The 23,551-nt window shown below is 37.7% G+C and overlaps 1 protein-coding gene across 2 annotated transcripts in view; it reads right to left on the reverse strand.

The window, feature by feature from the left end:
• PRR16 (proline rich 16) overlaps positions 1-16,612 on the reverse strand; it is a 302,615-nt gene extending 286,003 nt beyond the window's left edge. For both annotated transcript variants that reach the window (XM_075179277.1, XM_075179269.1), the window contains exon 1: positions 15,965-16,612. In XM_075179277.1, coding sequence (XP_075035378.1) covers positions 15,965-16,108 — 144 coding nt within the window. In that variant the 5' untranslated portion in view covers positions 16,109-16,612. The remainder of the gene's footprint in view (positions 1-15,964) is intronic.
• Between the last annotated feature and the right edge of the window lie 6,939 nt (positions 16,613-23,551).

Raw genomic sequence — 23,551 nt, forward strand, 5'->3', positions numbered from 1 at the left:
CAGCAGCTTTACACATACACATGTCCCCTCTGCCCAGCAGCTTTACACATACACATGCCCCCTCTGCCCAGAAGCTTTATACATACACATGGCCCTCTCTGCCCAGCAGCTTTACACATACACATGCCCCCTCTGGCCAGGGGCTTTACACATACACATGCCCCTTTCTGCCCAGGGGCTTTACACATACACATGTCCCCTCCCCATCACATTTCTCCATCTTCTTACCTTTCTCTTCCCCAGTGACAGCACAGGAACAGAAAGATTTTCAGGAGCTCCTGCATGGTGTTCCATGTGACTGTTGCAGCCACATGACCTGTGATGTCACAGGGTGAAGAGAATCTAGCTACTACGCACAGTGATTCTATGCAGACAGCCTGTGCGATCTGTGCATGGGCTGTCACATCACATACTACTCACTGCAGCCGCACAATCCATTCATAGCATACTGTACTACAAGCTGTAGTACAGTATTCTATGAATGAATGATGCGGCCACAGTGAGTAGTATGTGATGTGACAACCCATGCACAGATCGCACAGGCTGTCTGCATAGCATTAGCACTGGACAACCAGGCATAAAGAAGCAAAAAAATAAATCAATGGTGTGCAGCACAGGCCCGAGCCTCCTGGTGAGCTTGGGCTCCCTACGCTAGTAACCCCCCGTACCTCCCTGATGGTGGCCCTGCATGTAAATATTTCTCTCTCACTGCTCCACATCCATGGCACCACTATGCATATTACTATACCGGATCTCCATTACCTTTAGAATCCAATTCAATTAACTCATCCTCACCAATTCCTCCCAATTCTTCCCCTTATACATTTGGGGCAGCACTTCTGCCACGCTGCACTGGGGTTATATTCGATTCCTGACCATGGCCTTATCTGTGTGGAGATTGTATGTTTTTCCTGTGTTTGTGTGGGTGTCCTCCGGGTGACCCGGTTTCCTCCCACACTCCAAAAACATACTATTCAGTTATTTGGCTGCTATTAAATTGACTTTAGTCTCTCTCTCGGTCTGTGTGTTTATATGTTAGGGAATTTGGACTGCAAGCTCCAGTGGGGCAAGGACTGATGTGAATGAATTGCTGGCGCTATATAAATAGCTGATGATGATGATCAGACCTCACCAAGAGATACTCTACCTCTCTCTCTTAAATTGGCTTTTGACTGTGCCACGCCTCCTCTCTGATTACCAACTCTTACTCCCACTTCCAAGTCTTCTCCTGTGCTGCTCATCACATATGGAACTCCATAACACAAATGACCAGACCCTCTCCCTACCTCCAATAATTGATGCACTCTCAAAATTCCCCACTTCACTATAGCTAATCCCACTCCCACCTGATACTTCCCACATTGGGTACTACCAGCTAGAGTCCCAATTTCCCTATGAATCCTCTTAGCTCCTAATGTCTCAGCATTGCCCTCTAGACTGTAAGCTTTCACAACCAAGGACCTTTCCACTCTCAGTCTCGCAACTACACCTTCTCTGTCAATCTCGTATGTACTTGTTCTCTTTTTATATATATGATTTATGTTTTGTAAGATTTGTGTTTTGAGGCACCTTACAAATAAACGATGATGATAAAGATTCTAATGAGCCAATCACTTGCTCATAGTGTGGGAATCTGAGTTTTCCTGGCACCTTGGGAAGGACAGGGTGGGGATATGAATTTATTTGACATTTAAGGAAATGTATTGCTACTTTTGGATCAATATGGAAATCAGGTTACAAAGTCCACAAAATAAACTGATTACTCCACCCAACTGTGTATACAAGATGAGACTGTCTTCTGTATTTTTCCATGTAAATAATGTACAACAATGTATGTCAGCAGCATCTCCATAACAATGGCTAGGAATATTGAAATTAGAGGAGCTATTGCAGATACACTGTACATGGAAAAGTCACTAATGCAGCATACATTCAATTAAAGCCAACTAGGACAGTAGTCAAGTAGACGATAAGTAGTCAAGGTAAATTTTCAAGCTAATTAGTCAAGTGGACTATGGTACCAATGAGCGAACATTGGTCAGAGAAGAACCAAAATATAGACAGATATTGATTATAATAGATGTCCACTAAAGGAGACAATATTGTCCTATTCCAGTAATGGGTGACCTGACACACCTCGGGAGTCACATGGCGTGGCCCCCTAATCTTCAAAAGTGCTGTACATTACCTTTAATCACAGTAATAATTTAAAACAATACATTTAATCAAAGAAAGAAATACCTATATATTTTACAACATATCAGCAGGCATTTTAAACCAGTGTTATAAGCTATAACAAACAAATTTTACATAGCATGATGTGGGCAGCATGTGAAAGCTCAGAGGGCCGCATGTTTCCCTAGGTCCTTCTGTTGTCCATCACTGAACTCTTCAGCATACTTCCCAACATTTAGAATCAGGACAAAATAAGCCCTGCCCTTCTTCTGACCAAACTCTGCCCACAAATGGACACATTTTGTTAAAACTCCACCTACTTTTTGTTAAGCCCTACTCCTTTTACGGCCGGCGAATCGGGATATCCCACCAAAATCGAGACTGTTGGGTTTTACGAATTAAGTACTGAAATCTTAGTATACTAATATATCTCAGTACCCACAAAACAGCTATGCAATGGTCAGAACATTTTCACATTTTATAATGTTTTCACCCGATTTATATACTGGTAATTTAATCGCTCTGTATTGGTGTTCTACACAAATATACAAATAAACATATAAAAGTTTTTATTGCAAAGGATATGTACTGAGCTGGATAACGGGGCTGAGTGTCCTGTTTTGTCCTGCTTTTATTAGACAGGTGATACTTCTAGTGAAATGATGTCAGTTTCTAAGACAATGACTTTTCTTTGCTCCCTTCCACAAGAGCGGCAGAGAGATGAAGCACGCTGTAGCATGCAGGTACATGATTAATGCATGCCAATTTTCTTAAGAAATGATGTGCATGGATGCAATGACTCTACCAAGTCATATTATTTTCTTTCTTCCAAAATACCCTAGGTGTATTATTTGGGAGTATTACTTCCAAAATACCCCCCATAGACACAAAATAAGGCAAGAAACTAACACTGCTGGTTTTTTTTTCCTAAGAGATCAGACAGTGCACGTTTAATTATGCAGCTACTTAAAGATTTGGGTCTTTTTCTGTTTCCTTTGTACTGTGCATCAGTGTTTGTGAGCTATTGATGCCTTCCACATATTTAAATAAAATGATATGACTTGCTGCCAGAGAATAATAATAGAACGTAAGTCATGTGTTTAGCCAGAGGCTGCCTTTTATATTTAACAATATTATTATTTAAGCCGATAAATTTATTTCTGAAAAACTACCAGTCTGACCTATTTCATTCACATGATTTGGGATTACTTGGCAGCTTGATGATATCTTATTTAAGACATTTACAATGATCTATCTACTGATACATTTTCACAGTGAATGAATTATTTTAGCTGGAAGTTATGAGGCCTTACATTTACTATAAATGTACAACTGAACCACTCTCCAACTGTCTGGTCTAAGGTGAGGGTAAAAGTATTTCGGAGCGCACATACTGAGATCACAGTATGCTTAAGCCACAGTAGTGACTAAAGAAAATGGTGACCCCCTAAACATTAGCCTGACAGATAGCTGTGTCAGCCAGTGGCAACGGCTTGCCCTCTTTTTGTACCTCTCCTCCAGGAGATCCCAAAGTTGAGGTCCAAAGGACAAGTTCAGGGAGGAGTCACGATGTGATGTGCGTCATCATGGCCCCATCTCCTGATGATGACGTAGCAGTGTATGGCGTGGATTCCTTGATTTGATGTGAATTGCATCATCGTGGCGGGATCCCAGAGTGTGGCCTACTGTGCCAAGAGTCTGGGAGGATACCCGAATTTTGGGAGTCTCCCTAACATTTCAGGAGGGTAGGAAAACATGAGTTTGCTCCTAAACCTGAGAAATAACTAACATACATGCTAAATGATGCCCACAAGTTAGGAGCTCTAAAAAAACATGCGTGACCCAAAGACTGTCCAAGACAAGAGTACATATATTTTTTTTTAGCAATATAACTTTCAATATTTAGTACTATATTCTTGTGACATACGTCAGAAAACTTACCTGGAATAGTGGACACCAACTGAATTCAACCCAAGTGTTGAGATTCATCTGTTTTGGCTTAGGATTTAAATAAATTACATAGGGTGTGACATTGTTACTTATAGCCTGATGTCTTCTCTTCAGAGTCACATGCCATTATCACCTGGGTATCTATTGCTTGTGAAACAAAAGGAGCTGTGACCATCTCCTATACTCATGATTTATGCTCCTAAAAACCAACCCCATATCCATAATACCCACAACTATATGTAATGAGACTTTCCAGCATTTGTTCTACCTTGAATATAAGGGTTTATATACATACCTCTCCTTTTTACATTCAATTTTCTTTTTGGGAAAGTTAAAAGCTTGAACTATTCTACACAACAAGACACTTGTCTGACATTTCCAGCATTCTGAATGGCCATAAAGGAACAATACTCTCAATGTGCTCATATACACATGCATGCACCTTGGAATACAGCTGGATCCATAGTTAAACTTATCTAGGATATTCTAAAGTTCAGGTTATTTCAAATAAAATTATTGCTACATGAGCAATAACCCCCAACAGTAGAGTGAAAAAAAGTAATTGTGAGTTAACACTGTGATTTTAAGAGTCCTGCCCAGAAAATTATCTTGTCATGGCCAGTTAGAATGTGAATATACTGCATCACTACATGACAGACATAGGGATACTATTACTTTTAACCATACCAGCACCTGAAGCCATACTTATATCACATGTGCCTCTTTTGGCATTAATGGCATACAAAATCCTATTAAATCTTGCCCTACAATTCATTTTATATAATCAGAAGAGTAGTATCTGACAAGCTCATTCAGAAAGTTTCTCCTAAACGTTTTTTCTCCATGTAAAAGCTTACGGTAAATGAAACGTACAGTATATAAAAATTACATATAAAATTGTATGTGGTGAAGTTAAAGGGCAAGCTTTAGCACTTTGGATTTGACACCATTACTTATTACAGTGAGTACAGCAGTAAGAGCAGTTTCATGGCTTAAGATACTGATACTTGCAAATCCTGCTATATATTATTGCTAAGCACTACCGTTGAAAAGCAAGCCCTATTTCATCTTCTTTGAGAGTGCCCTTAATAATTACAAACAGAAGAACACAGAGGTTTAGTGTAGATAAAAGCCTTCTACCGATACTTTAGGCTGCCCCAGAGTGAATGATTTTTGACACAGGGAAACACGAGAGAAGGAAATACAAAGAGATTTCAAAGCTGTACATAAAGAATTATATCTTAATTTCAGCTGGAGCTAAATAATAATAATTGTCCTGTTCACAAACACCTAATTTAAGAAGACCACTTTGTGCCTCGAGGTTTGTGTGCCTCGTGCCTCAGTGATGTCACAATTTTACAATGAATTGACAGGCTGGATATTGATTCAGACCACTAAATGGCAGCCTCCATTGCATGTGAGTGATGGGTCCAATTAAAGAATTTATTAGACCACATACCCGTTCTCTTAATCATTTATCAACTTTATGATTATATTTTAGGTTACCTGTTGAAATAAATATCTTGAAATCCATTACGCTAACTTTAAATTGTCAAAAAAGGAACAGTATAATTTTTAATAGTATAGATTCCCAGTAAAAGATTCACAACCAAGGAAACAAACACATAGACACATCTCAGTAGACTTCTAGACACATATACATATAACATAAAACTAAGTATTAAAAGACAGTAAAAACACAGAGCAATAAACATTACAAGATAAACCAGGTATAAGCCAGGTAGATAACTTTGTATCAATAACAAATTACAATTGGATAAAACACAAATAGTAAAAGAGACACAAAAAAAAAAGAATAGAAATAGGACTTGATTGCCTAGATTGACAATGGCTTAAGCTAGAAGTCACATCTTTCCTGATGTGTTTTTACAGTAAAGGTCAATGGGAGACAAATATAGATTCCTGTTTCTTTTCTCTACATATAACTCATTTGTATTGTACTTCCAACAGACAGAAACTATTGCATCCTCCTGAGTACAAATAAATGATGAAATGTTGTAAAAGAGACAATGATGCATAACCAATAAATAATGCCATGGTTAATAAAGGATATGAAATACAGCAATGAGTTGTAAATATCCAATTTTAAATGACAGCCCTCTGCAACAAATCTCTGAACAAATCTAAGACATCACATAGATAACAAGCTTTGACAATCTCATAGTTACATCCATTTAGAACACTTCTAGATTATAAGAGGACTTGAAATTTTGTGAATACATTATGTGAATTCTCATAACAGTTTTGAATTTTCTTACATACTGGAATAACGCCTATAACAGGAAAGACTCAAGACAGTGGCAATGAAAATCTGAATGCAGTTTGTTTGGATTCAACTAAAGGTCCATCCAGTTTCTGTGTGTAGCACTATATAAATGTACAGGCTCCTCTTCCTGAAGATAGAGATATTAGTAACTGTTTCAAAGTAGCTCTTCAACCAGTTCATCGAACCAGTTCTAAAGGTGAAAAATTTGTAATAAATTCTCACAATTTAGATAAAATTAAAAATTGTAAGGTGAGCAAGCAGGTATTCACAGTTTCACCTGGTTCAAACATGGTCAAGCTTGTTTGAGCATACATTCTAACAGTATTTTTAATGGTTTTTCATGCAAAAGACAAACTTCAAACTAAAACTGTTTGAATTTAAAAAATGTATCAAAATACTATAAAATGAAGCCATTTCAATAAGCTCGAACAAGTTTGAACCTGCTTGAACATTGTCAAAACTGTTCTTTTTGCTAGAATTTCACTAAATTTTTTAGTCTAATCCAGTGGTTCCCAAACTGTGTGCTTAGGCTCCCAGTTGTAAGCAAGGCAGGGGACTACTTGGTAATTATTTTGGCTTAGGGGTGCCTTGAAAAAAATATGGAAACCCTAAGGGTGCCTTAAACTGAAAAAATTTGGGATCCACTGGTCTAATCTGAGGTTAGTGAGCCATCAGTGTGAGACACATATGCAAACACTGTCATTAAACCTGTAAACATGAACTTGGAACCTTGAATGCATTTAAGGTTCGCTATCCAAGGGCAGCTGCAGCAGCTAGTGCAGATCCAATCGGCGATTGCACAGAGAATTTCAAAGCCCTCAAACCAGCCAATTTTGATAAAATCTCAAAAATGATTCAAACTTCTCTACTTATTATGAATATATAACCCTACATTAGCTGAAACACAAAAACATAGGTGAAAAGTGCTATTCAATGTCATTCATGCATATAATAGGTATGGAAATGCAGTGTGCTTTTATTTATTCTGAAAACTACCTATTTTACACTCTTCAATGCAGCTATATTATGTATATTGAAAAACAAAAAAACAGTTAAATTATACATTTCCTAAGTGCTCCACTTCCTCCCTATAATAATAACATCCTAACATACTCACCATACTCTCTTGAAACAATTTTATTTAATTATAACCAGGGAAAGAAGAGAAATGCTTGTGATATAACAACCAAAATGTACTTATCATATATTTAATGAATCTCACCCATTTCAATGTAAAACACAATAGAATTACACAGGATCCATTGTTGAAACAAGAAAATTAATTGACCTTAAGCTTATGATTTCAGCAATGTAATAAGATGAAAAACAAACCTAAGAAAAATTCAGTCAGTGCCCCATCCTGTCAATGTCAAAACTATTATAATGTACAAATATAGGTAGTGCCATGAAAATGGCAAGTGCAAAATCCTGCTTTGTATCACAAAATGAATATCCAGTACTACTTCGCTCCTCTCTACCCGTTATCACAGATTCACTGATCCCTATGGAAAAACATCATATACATTCACTGAAGTGTCTTACACATCAATATGAAAAAATGTCACATTCCAAGTGTGTTCAATAATGAGTACAGAAGACACATAAACTCTATGATAACAAGGGATATAGCCAGCATGCAGTGAACACAGCTAACTGCACAGTAGATCAAACAATTACCGGTATGTTACATGATGTGTATGAGCCCTTTGTAAGTATTATTTCCTTCTTTAAAGAGAAGATTGAGGGATCTTACACATCAGGTAAAACTATTGTATCTTAACAATGCAGTATATTTACATTCAGGAAATATTCTAGAATCTAAGCGGGAATTAAATTGGCCGCATAACTGCCAAAAGTAACGCGGCCTGCGCCAATTAAATTTCTCCCTAATTGTTTAATTCACACATGTACACAACATTCTAGTCACTTTCCATACATTATTAGGAACTTAAAATAAGACCATTAGGGTTTGAACAAGGTCAAAAAGTGGCTGAAATGTTGCTGTATGTATACTTCATGTATGTATATTCCTGTTCATTCATATCAACACTACAGCCAAGGACAGTGCTGCTTGCTTTTAATTGTTGTGCAGGTGGAAATATCTAGAAGACAGTGATGTGGCTTTAGAAGCTTGGGACGAAACCATGACTCCAATTTCCTGAAGACTTGACAGATCTACACGTTTTTCACTTCTCTCTTGCAGATTCACACTTACTTCTTGGCAACAGTACAATAATACTTCTTAATGTGACATATGTCAGAATCGTTATGTATAGCAGCAGATTCCACAATTGATAAATAATGTCACCCTCAGTGGCGCACGCAGGGGGGTTTCTGAATCTCCAGAAACCCCCCCTGCGCTAACTAAGTGGCCGCTATAGCTGCACTGTCCTATACATCAGCGGCGGCACTGTCAAAGAAGCGTCCGCGGCGGTGCTGTAGTGTATACAGCACCGCCGCGGATGCTTCTTAGACAGTGCTGCGGCTGCTGTATAGGACAGTGCTGAAGAAACGGAGCTGCTGCGCATGCGCAGCAGCTCTCGCGGGGGGTGTTTTTTTGGGGGGTCGGGGGGGAAACACCCCCCCCGACAATCCTCCGTTCGCCCCTGACCCTAGTACATTTGAAGAAAACATAAGTTCATTTTATTGAGGAGGAGAGTCTAATCCGAAAATTAGGCCGAGATGTGATCTAGTGTTTTTTACTTTGCATGCCATCATCATTATCATCATTTATTTAATTAGCGCCAACATATTCCGTAGCACTTTAAGAAGCACAGCAAGCAAGGTGCAAAGTGTGCATCAAAGCATCTTTGTAGGATGGCAGTTTCCTTGCATATTAGGTGAATGTAGACACACCAGGGACCTGAAACTGAGTTAGGAACACAGCAAAATGAAAGACGGTGGGGCAAATACTGGCTGCTTGTTCATGCAGCACACACATACTTAAAAGCTTTATTTTAAAACTAAAATTTAAAGTTGATCAAAGACATGCCCTATCCCAAATATAAATATATTCACACATTTTAAATTGACCTCCTCATCTTATGCCACATGATTTTGCCAATGTGCAAATTTGATCCTTTATTTTGCTTTGCTCCTAACTCTCTATCAAGCCCTAGGTGTGAATTTAAAATCATGTGCAACAATTCTGAATAAGACATGTTTATTTCCAAAGCTCATGTGTTACATATAAATTGCTATTTGGATTCTATATTGAAAGCTTGAAATTGAAGTTCCAATGGGGGAATGAATTGTCATTTGTAAAAGTGTACACATTGGGCCTGAGTCATTAAGGAGAGTAGGGCAAAAAAAGAAGTAAATGTTCTCCGGGATAAACCATGTTACAGTGCAAGGGGTGCAAATTAGTTTATTATTTTGCTCATAAGGAAAATACTGGCTGTTTTTTCATCTAGCACAAATACTTGATAGCTTTATTTTTACACTGAAATTTGAAAGTTGATCTAGGACATGTCCTACCCCAACTATAAATCTATCCCCACATTTTAAATTTACCTTTCCCTCCAATGCAACATGGTTTTGCCCAGGTAACTCCTTTTTTATGCATTGCTCTCCTTAATGACTCAGGCCCATTGTCCCTAAAATTCTACCTCATTAAAGTATAATGTGTGACTTTCCAACTCAAATTGCACTAAAATCAAAAACTTCAAAAATATATGTCATTGATCAAATTGCATTGCTCCCTTAAGACAGTCATTTGTACACACTATAAGTATTCACAACAGCCTGTCTCTCATTTGCATGCTACAGCAGAGATAACAACATTTCCTGCCAATAAGAAGAGACGTGCTCTATATGTACCACATGAATATATGATGAAGATAAGTGCTTGACATTTAAAGAGTGATGTGTTTAATAGATAAGGTAAAAATATGCATAATATAAGCAATATTGCTGAAAACTCTTATCATTGCTGAGCGTTTGGCCTTTAATATTTCTGTGATTTATGCTCTAAAGGGTATGTACAAAGTCACAGAACACCCACAAGCACTTATTTGCTCACCTGGCACTATTCTTAGCCACAGTTCACAACAACTCTGTTTTATATTTATGCAAACATTTAGCTAGTATGTCTTATTTGGCTTTGTGTCTAATATTTAAAGTACAGCCGAAGTGTCAGTCTGGAGCTGAGATCTTTCATTGACAGCCAGGCTTCTGAGGACACCTTGGCTCAGACCCTGAGCAGACTTAAAGTGAAAGGCAGCATAGCAGTTTCTTTTTTTACATAATGTAATTTGCACAAAACTATTGACATTTTGCAGTATACAGAATGCTTATGTAATTACTTTCACTAACTGATGTGTATTTGTGAATGACATTAATGGTTCTGAAATCCATTATTGCTGTATCACCTTTCTAACAAATAGAACAATGTGCCTCCTTCACAATGCATATTTCTAAAGTTAGCATTTTTGTCTTCAAATTAAATGTGCATTATGGATAACAACTTGGTACATTGTAGTTTTGCTTAGTTTTTGTAGAGAATCCATCCATACTGTAGTCAGCATGTCGTCTTGTTATGTTTATACTACATTCACATCACATCTTGTGCTAGGTAGAGTTGTACTTAGCTCTAGAAATTCTGTTTGCCCCAATTTGGCTGAATGTTGGCTCAAAATTTGCAAATTCTGCTTCTAAGTCACAATTTATTGTGATCTGATTTGCGGTATCTCAGCTCTGATGTGCCCCCCTAACGTTCTATCTGACATCCACAATATATGTGGGAGCAGCAGACAGCATAACACAACAAGTGAAAAGCTTAAGAGGTTTCTTAAAGGATAACATTTCCCAAAGCATGGGGAAGCTTATTTACCATATTCAGTGGTGGCGCAGAGGCTTTACAAAGGTAAAAATATGCTTCATTATTTAAAAAAGCATTAATCCTTGCTTTTTAAATAACGTTATTTTTGTTTCTTCTACTTCTGACAATTTTTCTTTTAGATAACTTTATTATTTTGTGTTTGGGTTACCAGTTGCAGTGTGAGTAGGATATGAATGTACCTAGTAAGCATAGAGCAGAAGTGAAAATGAACATTAGAGTAGTCAGATGTCAGGACACTGATAGACTCACACCAAGTAGTGGCATTTACAGACATTTTCCAGTGTCATAGGTAATGTAAGAGCCTTTTATAAGGCTCGGCCATTTGTTGCTGCTTGACTTCTTTACATTCAGTGTACTGTAACTGGCCTGAGTGGTGTAAAGTATTCTGTGAATTTTGGGCAATTCTAGACTAGTCTGCGAAGTGCAAATCAATGGAATTCCCATCTCCACTGCTAGGAACGCCTTACAAACTATAAAAACACAAAGTCCCACGCTCCCCATTCTTATATGTAACGTTTGCATCTCCAGGCATAATGATATGCAGATTTAATCCAGCTTCTTAAAACATATGTCTTCGATATCAGTCTTTCTTAAATCTGGACCTCAGAGACTGCTAGCAGTGCATATTTTATAAATCTCCTAGCTGTAGCACAGGTGTATTAATTACTGGCTGACACATTTTAAAAGATCCACAAGTGATACTAGTTGTTTCGCTAAAGACTCTGTGAGGAGACCTGGAAAATGTGTACTGCTAGGACCAGTTAGAGAAATGCTGATCTATATGATCCCCCCATATAAGTCAGAAAGATCTCAACTAGATTAGAACCAAAGTTTGTCAGTAAGCTTTTAGAGCCCTATTACAGAGTTCTTATAATTTAAATATAGAAGACTTGGGGCCTGATGTGAAGTTGGATGCAAGTCCAACTCATCAGCACAAAAAGTACTTTTAGTCAAGGAACCATCTCAGTTTGCACTCAGACTTAGATGGTTCTCCCCCTTGTACCTCTCTGTGCTTAGAGAGGTGGAACGCGAAGGTTAGTGGGTGAGCCTAGCAATGTAAAGGCGCGTTAATGTACTTTGCTTGCTATTCTGAGTTAAAAGCAGCCACAAAAGGGTCTCTAGGAGACATATCTTTTGTGGGTGCTTTATCCTAGTCCAAAAAAATTCGCTGTATTAAAATTTTTTTACAAAATAATTACATTTTATAAAAAGATAAAAAAGGTGTGCAACCACCCCCCTCCAAACAGCTTAACCAACCCTACTGCTGTTTGGGTGGGAGATGCACAATTTTTTTTACATTAATTTATTAATTTATCTTCTTTACAAGGCCACCATGACTGATACACTTAAGTGTTTCATGCACACCGGCCCATAGGCAGGTAAAGAGGTGTGTTTGTGCATTTTGCATAGTATTCTAAGTCGAACGAATCCTGTGTAAATTGCGGGATGTAATTTACACTTACAATTTCACTGTAAATAGCATCCAACTTTACATAACCTTGGACTATAAGTCAATCACTCTCTGGTGTTCGCACAGTGTTGCCCCTGTACTCACAATGTGGACCTTGCACTACAACACTGGACTAAATATTGTTGGCTTGTCTTAAATTCCATTAATAATGGATCTATAAATACCTTGTTTTTATACTAAGTTACTAAAAGACCCACTGTAAGGGAGCAACTTCAGCTCCTTAATTCTCACTTTCTTAAAGAAAAGTTACTGACACTCCAACCATCTATCTAACTGGGCACATACCAAAATGTTTGAGAAATTATTTTTCATTGCAATGAGTTCCACTTTTTTGTCCATTCTATTTGAGAACGGGTAAAGCTTTTGACTAGGACCTCACTTATTTGCATGTTCTGCCTGGTAGAAGTACTTTAAAGCTGTGTCATGTTCTCTTTTGCTTTCTTTTCAAAATATGGGTTCCTATTGGCTGGCAACTATCTTTCCATTTTGCCTCCCCTCATGTTCATCCTATCTGATATTTCTATTAGTTGGATTTATTTGTATTTCTCCTAGATTATGCTTTCAACACTATTGTCCATAGTCTCTCTTTATTTGGAAAATATCCATAATCCAGAGCACTGCATTCAAGTGCATGACCTCTGTATAGGGTAATGGCAAGATATGATGTTACGTAATTGTGTGTGACACATCTGTTTTAGATGAAAGATTAAAATACATAATGTTTAACGTTTTGGAAAACACAGTCAACATAATAAATATGATTTAAGGTAAGTAAATATGTTCCAATAACAAAGCTGAAGAATATAACATCCATGTGAAGTATCGGTGTAAATCGTTAATATTGAAATGCTGAAGTTTGCACCATACACCTCATACTACTGCCACCCATGAAGTATTACATTAGTTTTCATGTGGTTAGTTGAATATCTCCTTTCCAGTATTGTAAGGAACATTTGTCATATTGTGATTTGTGAGTTTATAGATAAAAGCACAAAGTTAGTATGCCAAATTTTATACAGTCAGCCTTTTGGATTAAATTAGACATGTAGTTTCTCTTTACAAAACCAAGACAATAAGGAAAGATTAGTGATTTCAATCTGCATTCCAGTTAAATTCATTCTTGTGAACTAATCTGCTCTGAAAGTGATGCACTAGCAGAATGGAATTTACTGGAATATCTTTCAGATCATTTAAAACAGAAAAACCTTTAAATGAAAAAAAAAATGGAGACATCAATATTAATTGAATTATTTGCTACTTCCGTTAGAACGTGGGACAAAATCTGCTATTGCTTTCAGCCTGATTATACAGTGAATCACCAAAATTGGAGAAGAAGAATACTGTTTCATTCCAAATAAATTTGTCTGATTCATAGTTTTACAATCCCAAGCCATTAATGTCACCACAAGAAATGATACAGAATACTGTGATATTTCAGTGTTAGTAATAAGCCATTTGATGGTGCTGTGTAATTAAAGTGCACACAATGAACACACACAAGGAGATAATTATTGCTTCTTTATCCAGTAAAATGCAATATATATATATATATATATATATATATATATATATTGGTATGTATATTTTGCCATAATTCCTATATGGCCCTTTCAATAGATATCTTCCCTAAATGCCCCCCTCTATCTTCCTCTACTTTTGTGCAGTTAAAATGTCACAGTTGCCATTACAAGACCTGTTGCAATCAGCTTACATAGGAAACTACACACAATGTAATAAATGTATGTCTTATATAAATGGCAAACACAGGATTATCTGTCAAAGTACAAAGTCTTTGAACTAGAATTTCAATGCATAATCCAACCATCTGTCGACCAGTTGTGATGCAAAATTATGATTTAGGGAATTGCTTTAAAAAACCCTTAGCTGTATTATAGCTACATTTATCTGCTGCTGACATTATCCTCCAAGTTACATTATGTCTCTTTGAAACTGCAAGGAATGTGACACTTGCCACTTGCAAGATAAACATGTTTTCCCTGAATTTGCACAAAACAGACTATTTCCACTTATTCCTTTTAATCACCCCATGCAAATACTAAAGAGAACATCTATTATTTACCTTAGCACTTACATAATTACTTTTGCAAACCACTAGCACTAAATCCACAAATGTAACAGTCTCTGGCTTCATATTATCATACATTATTTCAGAAGCTGACTCATTCTCTAGAAGAAAAAAAATGCCTCTAGAAAATGCTCTAGTGATTTGTTTTGAGCATCAGAATCATTCATCTCAGCACATGTTTGTGTGCCTTTAAGCACAAATACACATTTACATTTCAGCATAATGGACCAGGATGCTTATTTCTACAGATCCTGAGAGCTAATAGAGATGAGATACATAATTACATTTTATATAAAATATTCATCAACCTATCTATTTTTTCAGGTGTTTCAGTTAAATAGCATTAAGGAATATAGAGCTAGTGAGTATACAGAGAATATAACATGTGAACAACATTCATATATCCAGTAAAGAACGAAGTCAGTATATCTGTTTTTTCATCTAAAACTCGTATTAGAAAATTATGTTTACTAAATGGTTCTGATTAAAAGAACATCTATTCCATTGATTAATCTGGGGAATTACAGATCTATAACATACATAATATCTGGCAGCAGTCTCCAACCATACCAGCAGGATACATTTTCTGATATGGCTGAATAGAAATAAAACTCCATTAATAATAAAAAAAAGTCTTAAAGGCACTGAGAGCACCGGGTCGATTATATAGATATCCTTTACAGGTGTCTGACCACACTCTTTCAATTAATATTTTAGAAAACTTCTGGACAATTGAACTTGGTCAGTACTTGGTCCTATTCTTTTAAAAACAGCATCCAGAGATAAATTAGTCACACTACATGGTCATTTCAAAGTATATATACATAAAAACAGGAATCAGATGCGTAACCAAGAAATGCTAATTCTGCATGTCTTTATATCCATCTTACTCTGATACAATTGCCGTATAAATGGAAATCTGACGGGTTCTATAACGTGCACGTTACCCACTGTACTTTCAGCAATATTTAGCATTCTGCAAACTATCCTGATATATTCTCCCATTCATAAAAACCCAGACAGTGAAATAACAAGCCATTTCCACAATGCTGGCCATGTATCTAGTACTCATAGTTGCGTGAGAGTTCTGGACCATATATGATTGTATGGGGACAGCCCCTTGCTTTCACCATTCGGTGTCTTTGCAGACCTTACCTCTTTAAGTTCCTTCGCTACATCCTTCAAGTCTCCCAGCACTAATTCCAAATCATCCACAATAATCTTGATCTGTTCTTTCACCTTGGCTTTGGAGGCTTGCCCCTCTGTCGGTGAAGATGTCCCCTTAGACTTTGCTGACATGCTGCAGTCCAGCTCAAGGGAGCTTCGGAAGAGGGTGACTGGATCCAGCCCTCTCTGAGTCGCTCTTACCCCGCATTTTCTTTCTCAGATCTCCTTCATTCTCGTCTTTTTCTTCTCCCTGTTTACACGGTGCCATGAACTCCACAGAACTGCTCAGGGAATGGGCTGCAGACTAGTGGAGACTGTGGAGCTGTGCCTGCGTCACAGTGCTTTGCTAAATCAAGAGGGGAAAAAGTGCAAGATCCCAAAGTTCACATATGACATAGTAGTCCCTATTGGAGAGGCACCTAAATATACATTTACTTTTAATTGGTGACTGTCACATTCTTTCTCCTGTTCTCTGCTCTATACACAGCACGCCTCTGCCTGCTACTTGCTGCTTGCTATATATCTATCTGTTCTGTTCTACTCTCCTGCATTACCGTATTTCTCCTTCTAATGCAGCACTCGCATTGCTATGCATTACCAAAGGGACTAGTGATAACAGGCATAATTCTTCTCTGTCACTCACATAAAGCATGGATTATCATTTATATGCAGCGCACTAAAACAAATAGAAGAGCATATGACAAAAAGAAGCACAACATAGACATTTTATACCATGTGAATAAGCACAACATGAATGATCATTTTAGACATTTTTTGACTTCAGTTCAATCTACCATTAGCTGGTGGTTTATCATAGTTCATTAGCCTAGGTAAGAAAACATACTTCCCTTTTATCCTGTATGGAATGATGCAGTGGGAGGTGAAGATGTCAGTAAAAAAGATCTCCAGGGAAGGAGGAGAGTGAAGGGTCAGGGAAATAGGAACGATTCCCTGCTTTGATTCTTCAGAAAAGAGGATGAATAAATTAAATTGAAGAGTGGCTCTGTCTTTTTTTTTCTGCCTTCTTATTTTATAACCATTGCTCTGGGGCTTTTTAAATTTATGACTCTTCATTTATCAGGTTCAAATTAAATCAATACTGAAACACAGCTACATTCTTGCTTTATAGTTGAAGATGTGGAAGACTCATAGGTGTAAAGAAGAGATACAAAGGGTCATTTAGGAAACTGCTAAACTGAGGCTGTGCAGCACAGATTTACCATTTTGTAATATTGTGCGCTTTTATCTAAACATTTGCTCCCATTTGTATGGGTGAGCAAATCGACTGCAGGGGGAGCAACATGTTGCTCTCTGAAAGAAGCTGGGTGGATTCATACATTCAGAATTTAAGTTAATCACAGTATTGTACCCTTTATTATGTCCAGGGCCACCAAGAGTTGTTGGTTGTTTCTTGGAGCCCCCTACGCAGACTACGTTCAGATTAGGGGAATGTGAACAATCAGGCAGCTTCCCAGGCTGCACAGTTTCCCCAAAAGCAGGCACTACACATGCAGCTTGGGGGTGTTTGACAGAGAAACCTATTGGTCTGCACAATGACTTTCCCCCACCCACAATAGGCTCAGCCAGGGAAATTAATAGGTGGATGGGCCAACTCCATCATCACCCCCACCATCATCGCCACCAATAGACTCCCAAAGGTGGTCTATGTTTGGGTATCATGTAACTGCCCCCTTCCCCCACTGCAGCACACCAGATTATGCCCAAATGCAAAAATGAGATTTCATGTTGCATTAAAAGAAATCTAGTTTCTGGTTTAGTTGGTAGCTGCAGACGTTTTAAAACCATGTAAAATCTTGATGTTTACACGTCTTCAGAAAGAATTGGTATTTTCAGTGGGATATCTTATGCTCCATCCAGGCACAGGTTATACAAGAATCTGCAATTAGAGGGGCACAAGTGTCAAAGTATTAAGAACTTTAAACCGTGCAAATATTACACAGAGTGTAAAGACAAGGGGCCTGATTCATTAAAGATCTTAACTTGAGAAACTTCTTATTTCAGTCTCCTGGTCAAAACCATGTTACAATGCAAGGGGTGCAAATTAGTATCCTGTTTTGCACATAAGTTAAATATTGACTGTTTTTTCATGTTGCACACAAATATCAACTTTAAATTTCAGTGTACAAATAAGTTATCAAGTATTTGTGTGCTACATGAAAAAACAGGAAGTATTTAACTTATGTGCAAAACAAAATACTAATTTGCACCCCTAACATTGTAACATGGTTTTGTCCAGGAGACTGAAATAAGAAGTTAATCAAGTTAAGATCCTTAATGAATCAGGTCCAAAGTTAATATATCCTTATTCTCATGACTTATTCAAGTCATACATGAGACGGTAAAAAACAGTATTTTAAGAGAAAAAAAACCCATTTCCTCTGAGTGTCTCTGTGGACTGTACTGAAGACACTTCACGTTGAATTGAATCTCTCCCTGCACCTGTAATCTTTGTGAATTGTTAAGAATGTCATAGTTATTGTATGCTGTGTGAAATATCATTTATTGTTCGAGTTGCTTTCTCACAGATGGAAAGGCGGGGAAAGTGGTGAGCAAGGCATAGAAAAGTGGGGAGATGCGGGTAGTATCGCCTTGGATAGATGGCCACACACCTTGCTCCAGCTTGGTTGGGCCAATATGGGTGGTGTGCCAGGTTCGGCAATTAGAGGGTAATTTACATCAAGGAGCTGGTCTGCCGAGGATGTTGCTGTGGTGCCTACATGGTAAGCAGAACACACCCTAGTTTTTCTATAGAAATCCGAGAAATTTGTAAACTTTATATTTGCCTTGCACCCCTCTTGCCTGCCCAGTATATGTTCTTAAAGCATTTAATAAAGCTGTGAAACAAACTTTTGCTAAAAAGGTGTCTCAAAGTGGGTCTTGATTAGTGTGTAATGTGGGGCGTCAATTGATCTGCTCTTATAGTAACCGGCAAGCAAGTTACTATTAGATCTACTTTGCCTAGAATGATTAGTGACGGCTGTCAGAGGAAGCATTATTCAGGTATCATCTGTTATTCTCGAGCCCGCCCATCACAAAAGTATGTCACAGGATTTCCCTGTCTAATATGGAAATGCTGAATGTTCAACATACAAACATAGAGAATGCAGTTTTATTCTGTGATCATTGGCTCAGGAACTGTGTTGCTTGGTTACTGCCCCATGACTGGACTACAAGCAGAGCACAGTCACCACCTTTATAAATAGACATAATGGACCATTTATAAACTGGTAAGAAGGGGTTTAGGTGTGATAGTAAGTAGGACTTTAAAGATATTTACTTTTGCCTGCATGCACATTTGATCCCACAGTCATGAAAAGTGCCTGCATGTAGGAGTGAGTGTGCACGTTTGTATTTACACACTGATCAAATAGGAGCATTTGCTCAAAAATGATGAGCTTTCACTGGTTTGTTTGGAGGGGTTTACATGTGTGTGAAATATTTTCAAATCATGAATTAAGGTTAAAAAGTTAAAAAAACAACAAAAAAAAAAACAACCTGCAGAACCACTTATGACCACTTGGTACTATAAAAACATATTATTCATGCATTCCTACCCATATTTGATATATATTTGTACATACTGTATTATAGCTGTGTTGTGCATATGTAAACTCTGATGTGAAAATGTCACTGTGAAAAGTTCCTATTCTATTATATATTGCACTTAAAATCCCCCTATGAAAATTTTGCACTTGCTCCTGGCTGTGTGTCTGTATTCTAGTTCATAAATGACCTCACTGTATGACATAATGTGTAATGAATACCTTTATTTTCTATTAATTTGTCAAATTATCTATTCTTATTCTTGTTGCCTATGTATGGAGCAAAATAGATATGTCTTGTGTCTCAATGAGTTACGGTATTTTTCTTAAGAATACAAAACAAGCTAACTCAATGGATCTAGTAGTTGTTGCCCACTTGGGAAGCAGACAGATTTATGTGTTCCAATCAATCCCTTTCATGCAATGAATACGCATGTGAGACAGAAACTGGGAAAATATGAGCATAGAACAAATGATGCATTGCTTATTGTATGTATAAAAAGCAAAAGAGAGCAATTTAATGCTGCTAATACGCCTGGCGTCACTTGCTATAAACTGCTATGGGAGCAGAGCCAGTAATCTCAAGAGTTTGTTTTAGTAAGGAGATGATGTAAACATTTAAAAATGTGACAAATTCCTGCACTATATATAAAACAAAGGTTTAATAACATACATGCAAACCACCAGGGTTTTAAATGTATGATTTCTTCCAGCAAACCAAAATATTACAGCATGTCATAAAATGGATGAAAACAACAAATGTTTGGCAATAGATTGACTCGCCTACGGGCTTGATTGTGTACATTGCTGTAGAACATACTTTTAAGGAAGTTAAAAGTGTGCCTACAAAATGCAAAATATGTTCTCTTTATGCATTTTGTGACATCTAAAAGTATTCCTCCTTGGTGCTGCTTATAAACATGTCAAGACTCTCCCAGTAAAGTTATGAATTTTTAAAAAAAATGTATATATATATATATATATATATATATATACAAGTTAACCCGTGCATGATACTCATGCATTCTAGTCAAATCAAGCAACTTAAGGTGTTAAAAAGGTTCTTGTCATGCATTTGGACCATAGCCCAGGCCTCAACCACCAACCACTCCCCACTGTCACCCCCGGCAACCACCAACCACTCCCAACTGTCACTTCTCCTTCAAGAAATATATATATATATATTTTTTAAATCTTTATAAACACTTTTAACAATTAACAAATTAAATTAACAAATTAAGAACATCTTAGTATACCAAATTGCAGCCCTTTCTGATTTTTTTTTCCCACACACACTAAGAATTTAGTAGGTCAGTGTATAACTCCGCCCAGCAGGTGGTGCTGCAGCTTGGTTTTATTTTTTCCACACACAGACAGACTAATACATGTCACTACCAGAGGTTTAATAACTTTTTTTCTCTAGCAGTGTTAAAACAATTTTTAAGCTTTTAATAAACAACAGTTTAGGCATTGTCCCTGTGAAAACATTTCTCTTTACACACTAAGTGCAAACATATTTCTTTTTAGAACAAATCCAGCTTTCCATTTGCATCTCACTTCAATAGATTTTCACATTTTGTCATTAGGTATCCACAAAATTAGCTAAAGATTTCACTGAAGACTTTATATAAGAAGAGCATAGTGTAATAATATATATTTCAGAGCATTGTTTCCATATTTGTCTAGATATATATACATATTCATCTGGTAAACTTAGAAGGGTGTGACATGGCATTCTCGCAAAGCACTAAATTGGGTGCACAACAGGAGACACAACAAGTTTTCACCTGCAGCTCCAAAAAGGCTGCTCATGTTCTCATGTGAAAGGTTGTGTACAAAATTCCGACGTAAATATGACCGACATGAAAATGGCGACAGGCTAAATTCCGGAATATAAATATCCCCAATACGGATAAAATACCGACGCTGTGATTGCTAACAATGAAAATGCCAACAGTCAGCATACCAACATTAAAATGGCAATGCCAGTGGGTTCAGCCAGTAGTAACCAGTGATAAAAATAAATAAATGTAAAAAAAAAAAAATGCTTTCCCCCCTAGCCCTAGTCATATTAACCCTAGTGCTGCCGGCCTAGAGCTGGTCAGAGGAAAATCAGGGGGACAAACAGCGTGGGGTACCCTCGATTCTCCTTCAACCAGCCCTAGCTTTGGCTAGCCGGGGCTGGTGGCACTATAGCAGGGGAACCCGTAGCAGGGGATCCCTCTGCTATGATGTCAGCCAGCACCGAGCTGGTCAGCACAGGGCTGGATTCCCTAAGGAATTGGGTTCGTCCACCAAAAAATGTGGGCCCCGTCCCTAGGGGTACCCAGTTCTGTGCCGACAGCACCAGGGCTCTTCCCAAACACTGGGCGGTGGGTGTGGGGTAATAGCTGGTTAATTATAATCGTAGTGCTGCCAGCCTAGAGCTTTTCGGAAGAAAATCGGGTGGACAGACAGCGTGGGGTCCCTGTTTTTTCCTCCAACCAGTTTTTCTTAGAAAGCAGATAATAAAACTTAATTGGGAGTGTCACATGACCTCCTGTGCACACTGCATTGAGCTCTCACAGCTGTTCCAGTCAGAAGAGGAGGAGAGAGTTCAGTGTATTCTGCAACGCGTACTCTCCTTCCTTTCGCTGCAGCATACGTCTGTCAAGGTAAGTATTTTAGACTGTGGGGGGAAGTGGGGAGTGCAATAATTTATGGTCTTGTGGAGAGTACCAGTGATTGGGAGGGCATGTGGGGAGTGCCAGTGAGTGGGGGCACGTGGTTTGTGTAGCATGTGGAGGGCATGTGTTAAAGGTTTGAGTGACATGGAGAAATATGAGTGGCATATGAGGGAGTTTTGGAGTACATGTGGGATCAGAGTACATGTGGCCCAATTTTATAGCTAACGGAGTCAGTGCATGTAGTGGCATTTTGTGGCAAGTATGTTCTGAGGGCATGTTGGGGAGTTTTGAAGCAAAAGAGTGGCATGTGGGGGCATTTTATAATAATTAATTGAGGGTGCCAAGGTTGTTTTGGGACTGTTTGCACATTGGAGGGTTGAAGAATACTTCATCTACCTTTTGTGGCGCCTTATAAATGAAAGATAATAATAACAATAAGCTTTCCTATCACTGGCATAGACAATAACAGCAAAAGTAACATGTAAATTAAATTGCCATACCACTTAACTATGGCCTTCAAAATAAATGAAATACATTTGTTCAATGGCAAATATCAGAAATACTGTCCATATTGTAACAAATCACTTTAAAGCCAACATACATATAATATTTGAAAGCTCACTATATAGGTTTAAGTGAACAGGAGTTTATGGGATATTCCTAAAGCCATTTTTCCAAATAACCTGCCGTGGTAGTAGAGCTGCAAAATATAATGGAGGGGACTTACCCTTGCTGTTACCTGTAATGGTAACTTCTCCATGACGGACAGCCAGAAGAAACTGGAAAGTAAAACTCATTGAATAGTTGCCAGTGGAGCTGACTGGACAGCGGCCATCTAAGTGATGCATTAACAAATCATTACAAATAACACATTTCTACTCCCTCTAACAGGAACATGTGTACCTCATGCCATATGAACACCAAATCAAGGTCTGGGAAATTTTAACTCTAAATATCCATTCACTGCATTAATAAGGAAAGGTAAACAAAAAAATTTGACAGCAGCAATCCCATCTTTGTCTTCAAACAAGATATTAATATTTTATGCGTATGTATCTTTCAAACAGTAGGTATATCATGGATGCAAATGCAAAAAAAAAAAAAGTAGCACCATGCAGGGGCTTTGCAGAGTCATTCACTGGATTGTGGCAAATGTTGAAATGTCAATTTAGTGTCCAGTCTACTATTAAGCTTAAGTAACTAAAACTTTACCCTTTTCTAGGAAAATACTTCATTTATTGTATGTATTAAACATATCATGAGAGTAAGGGAACATCAGGACAGTGTAAAATGTCATGTATGAAATGCTTATGCTTTTAAGGTTTTAACTCTAACATCAACACTGT

The sequence above is a fragment of the Mixophyes fleayi genome, chromosome 1 (genome assembly GCF_038048845.1).
Source record: "Mixophyes fleayi isolate aMixFle1 chromosome 1, aMixFle1.hap1, whole genome shotgun sequence".
Taxonomy (NCBI): Eukaryota; Metazoa; Chordata; class Amphibia; order Anura; family Limnodynastidae; genus Mixophyes; species Mixophyes fleayi.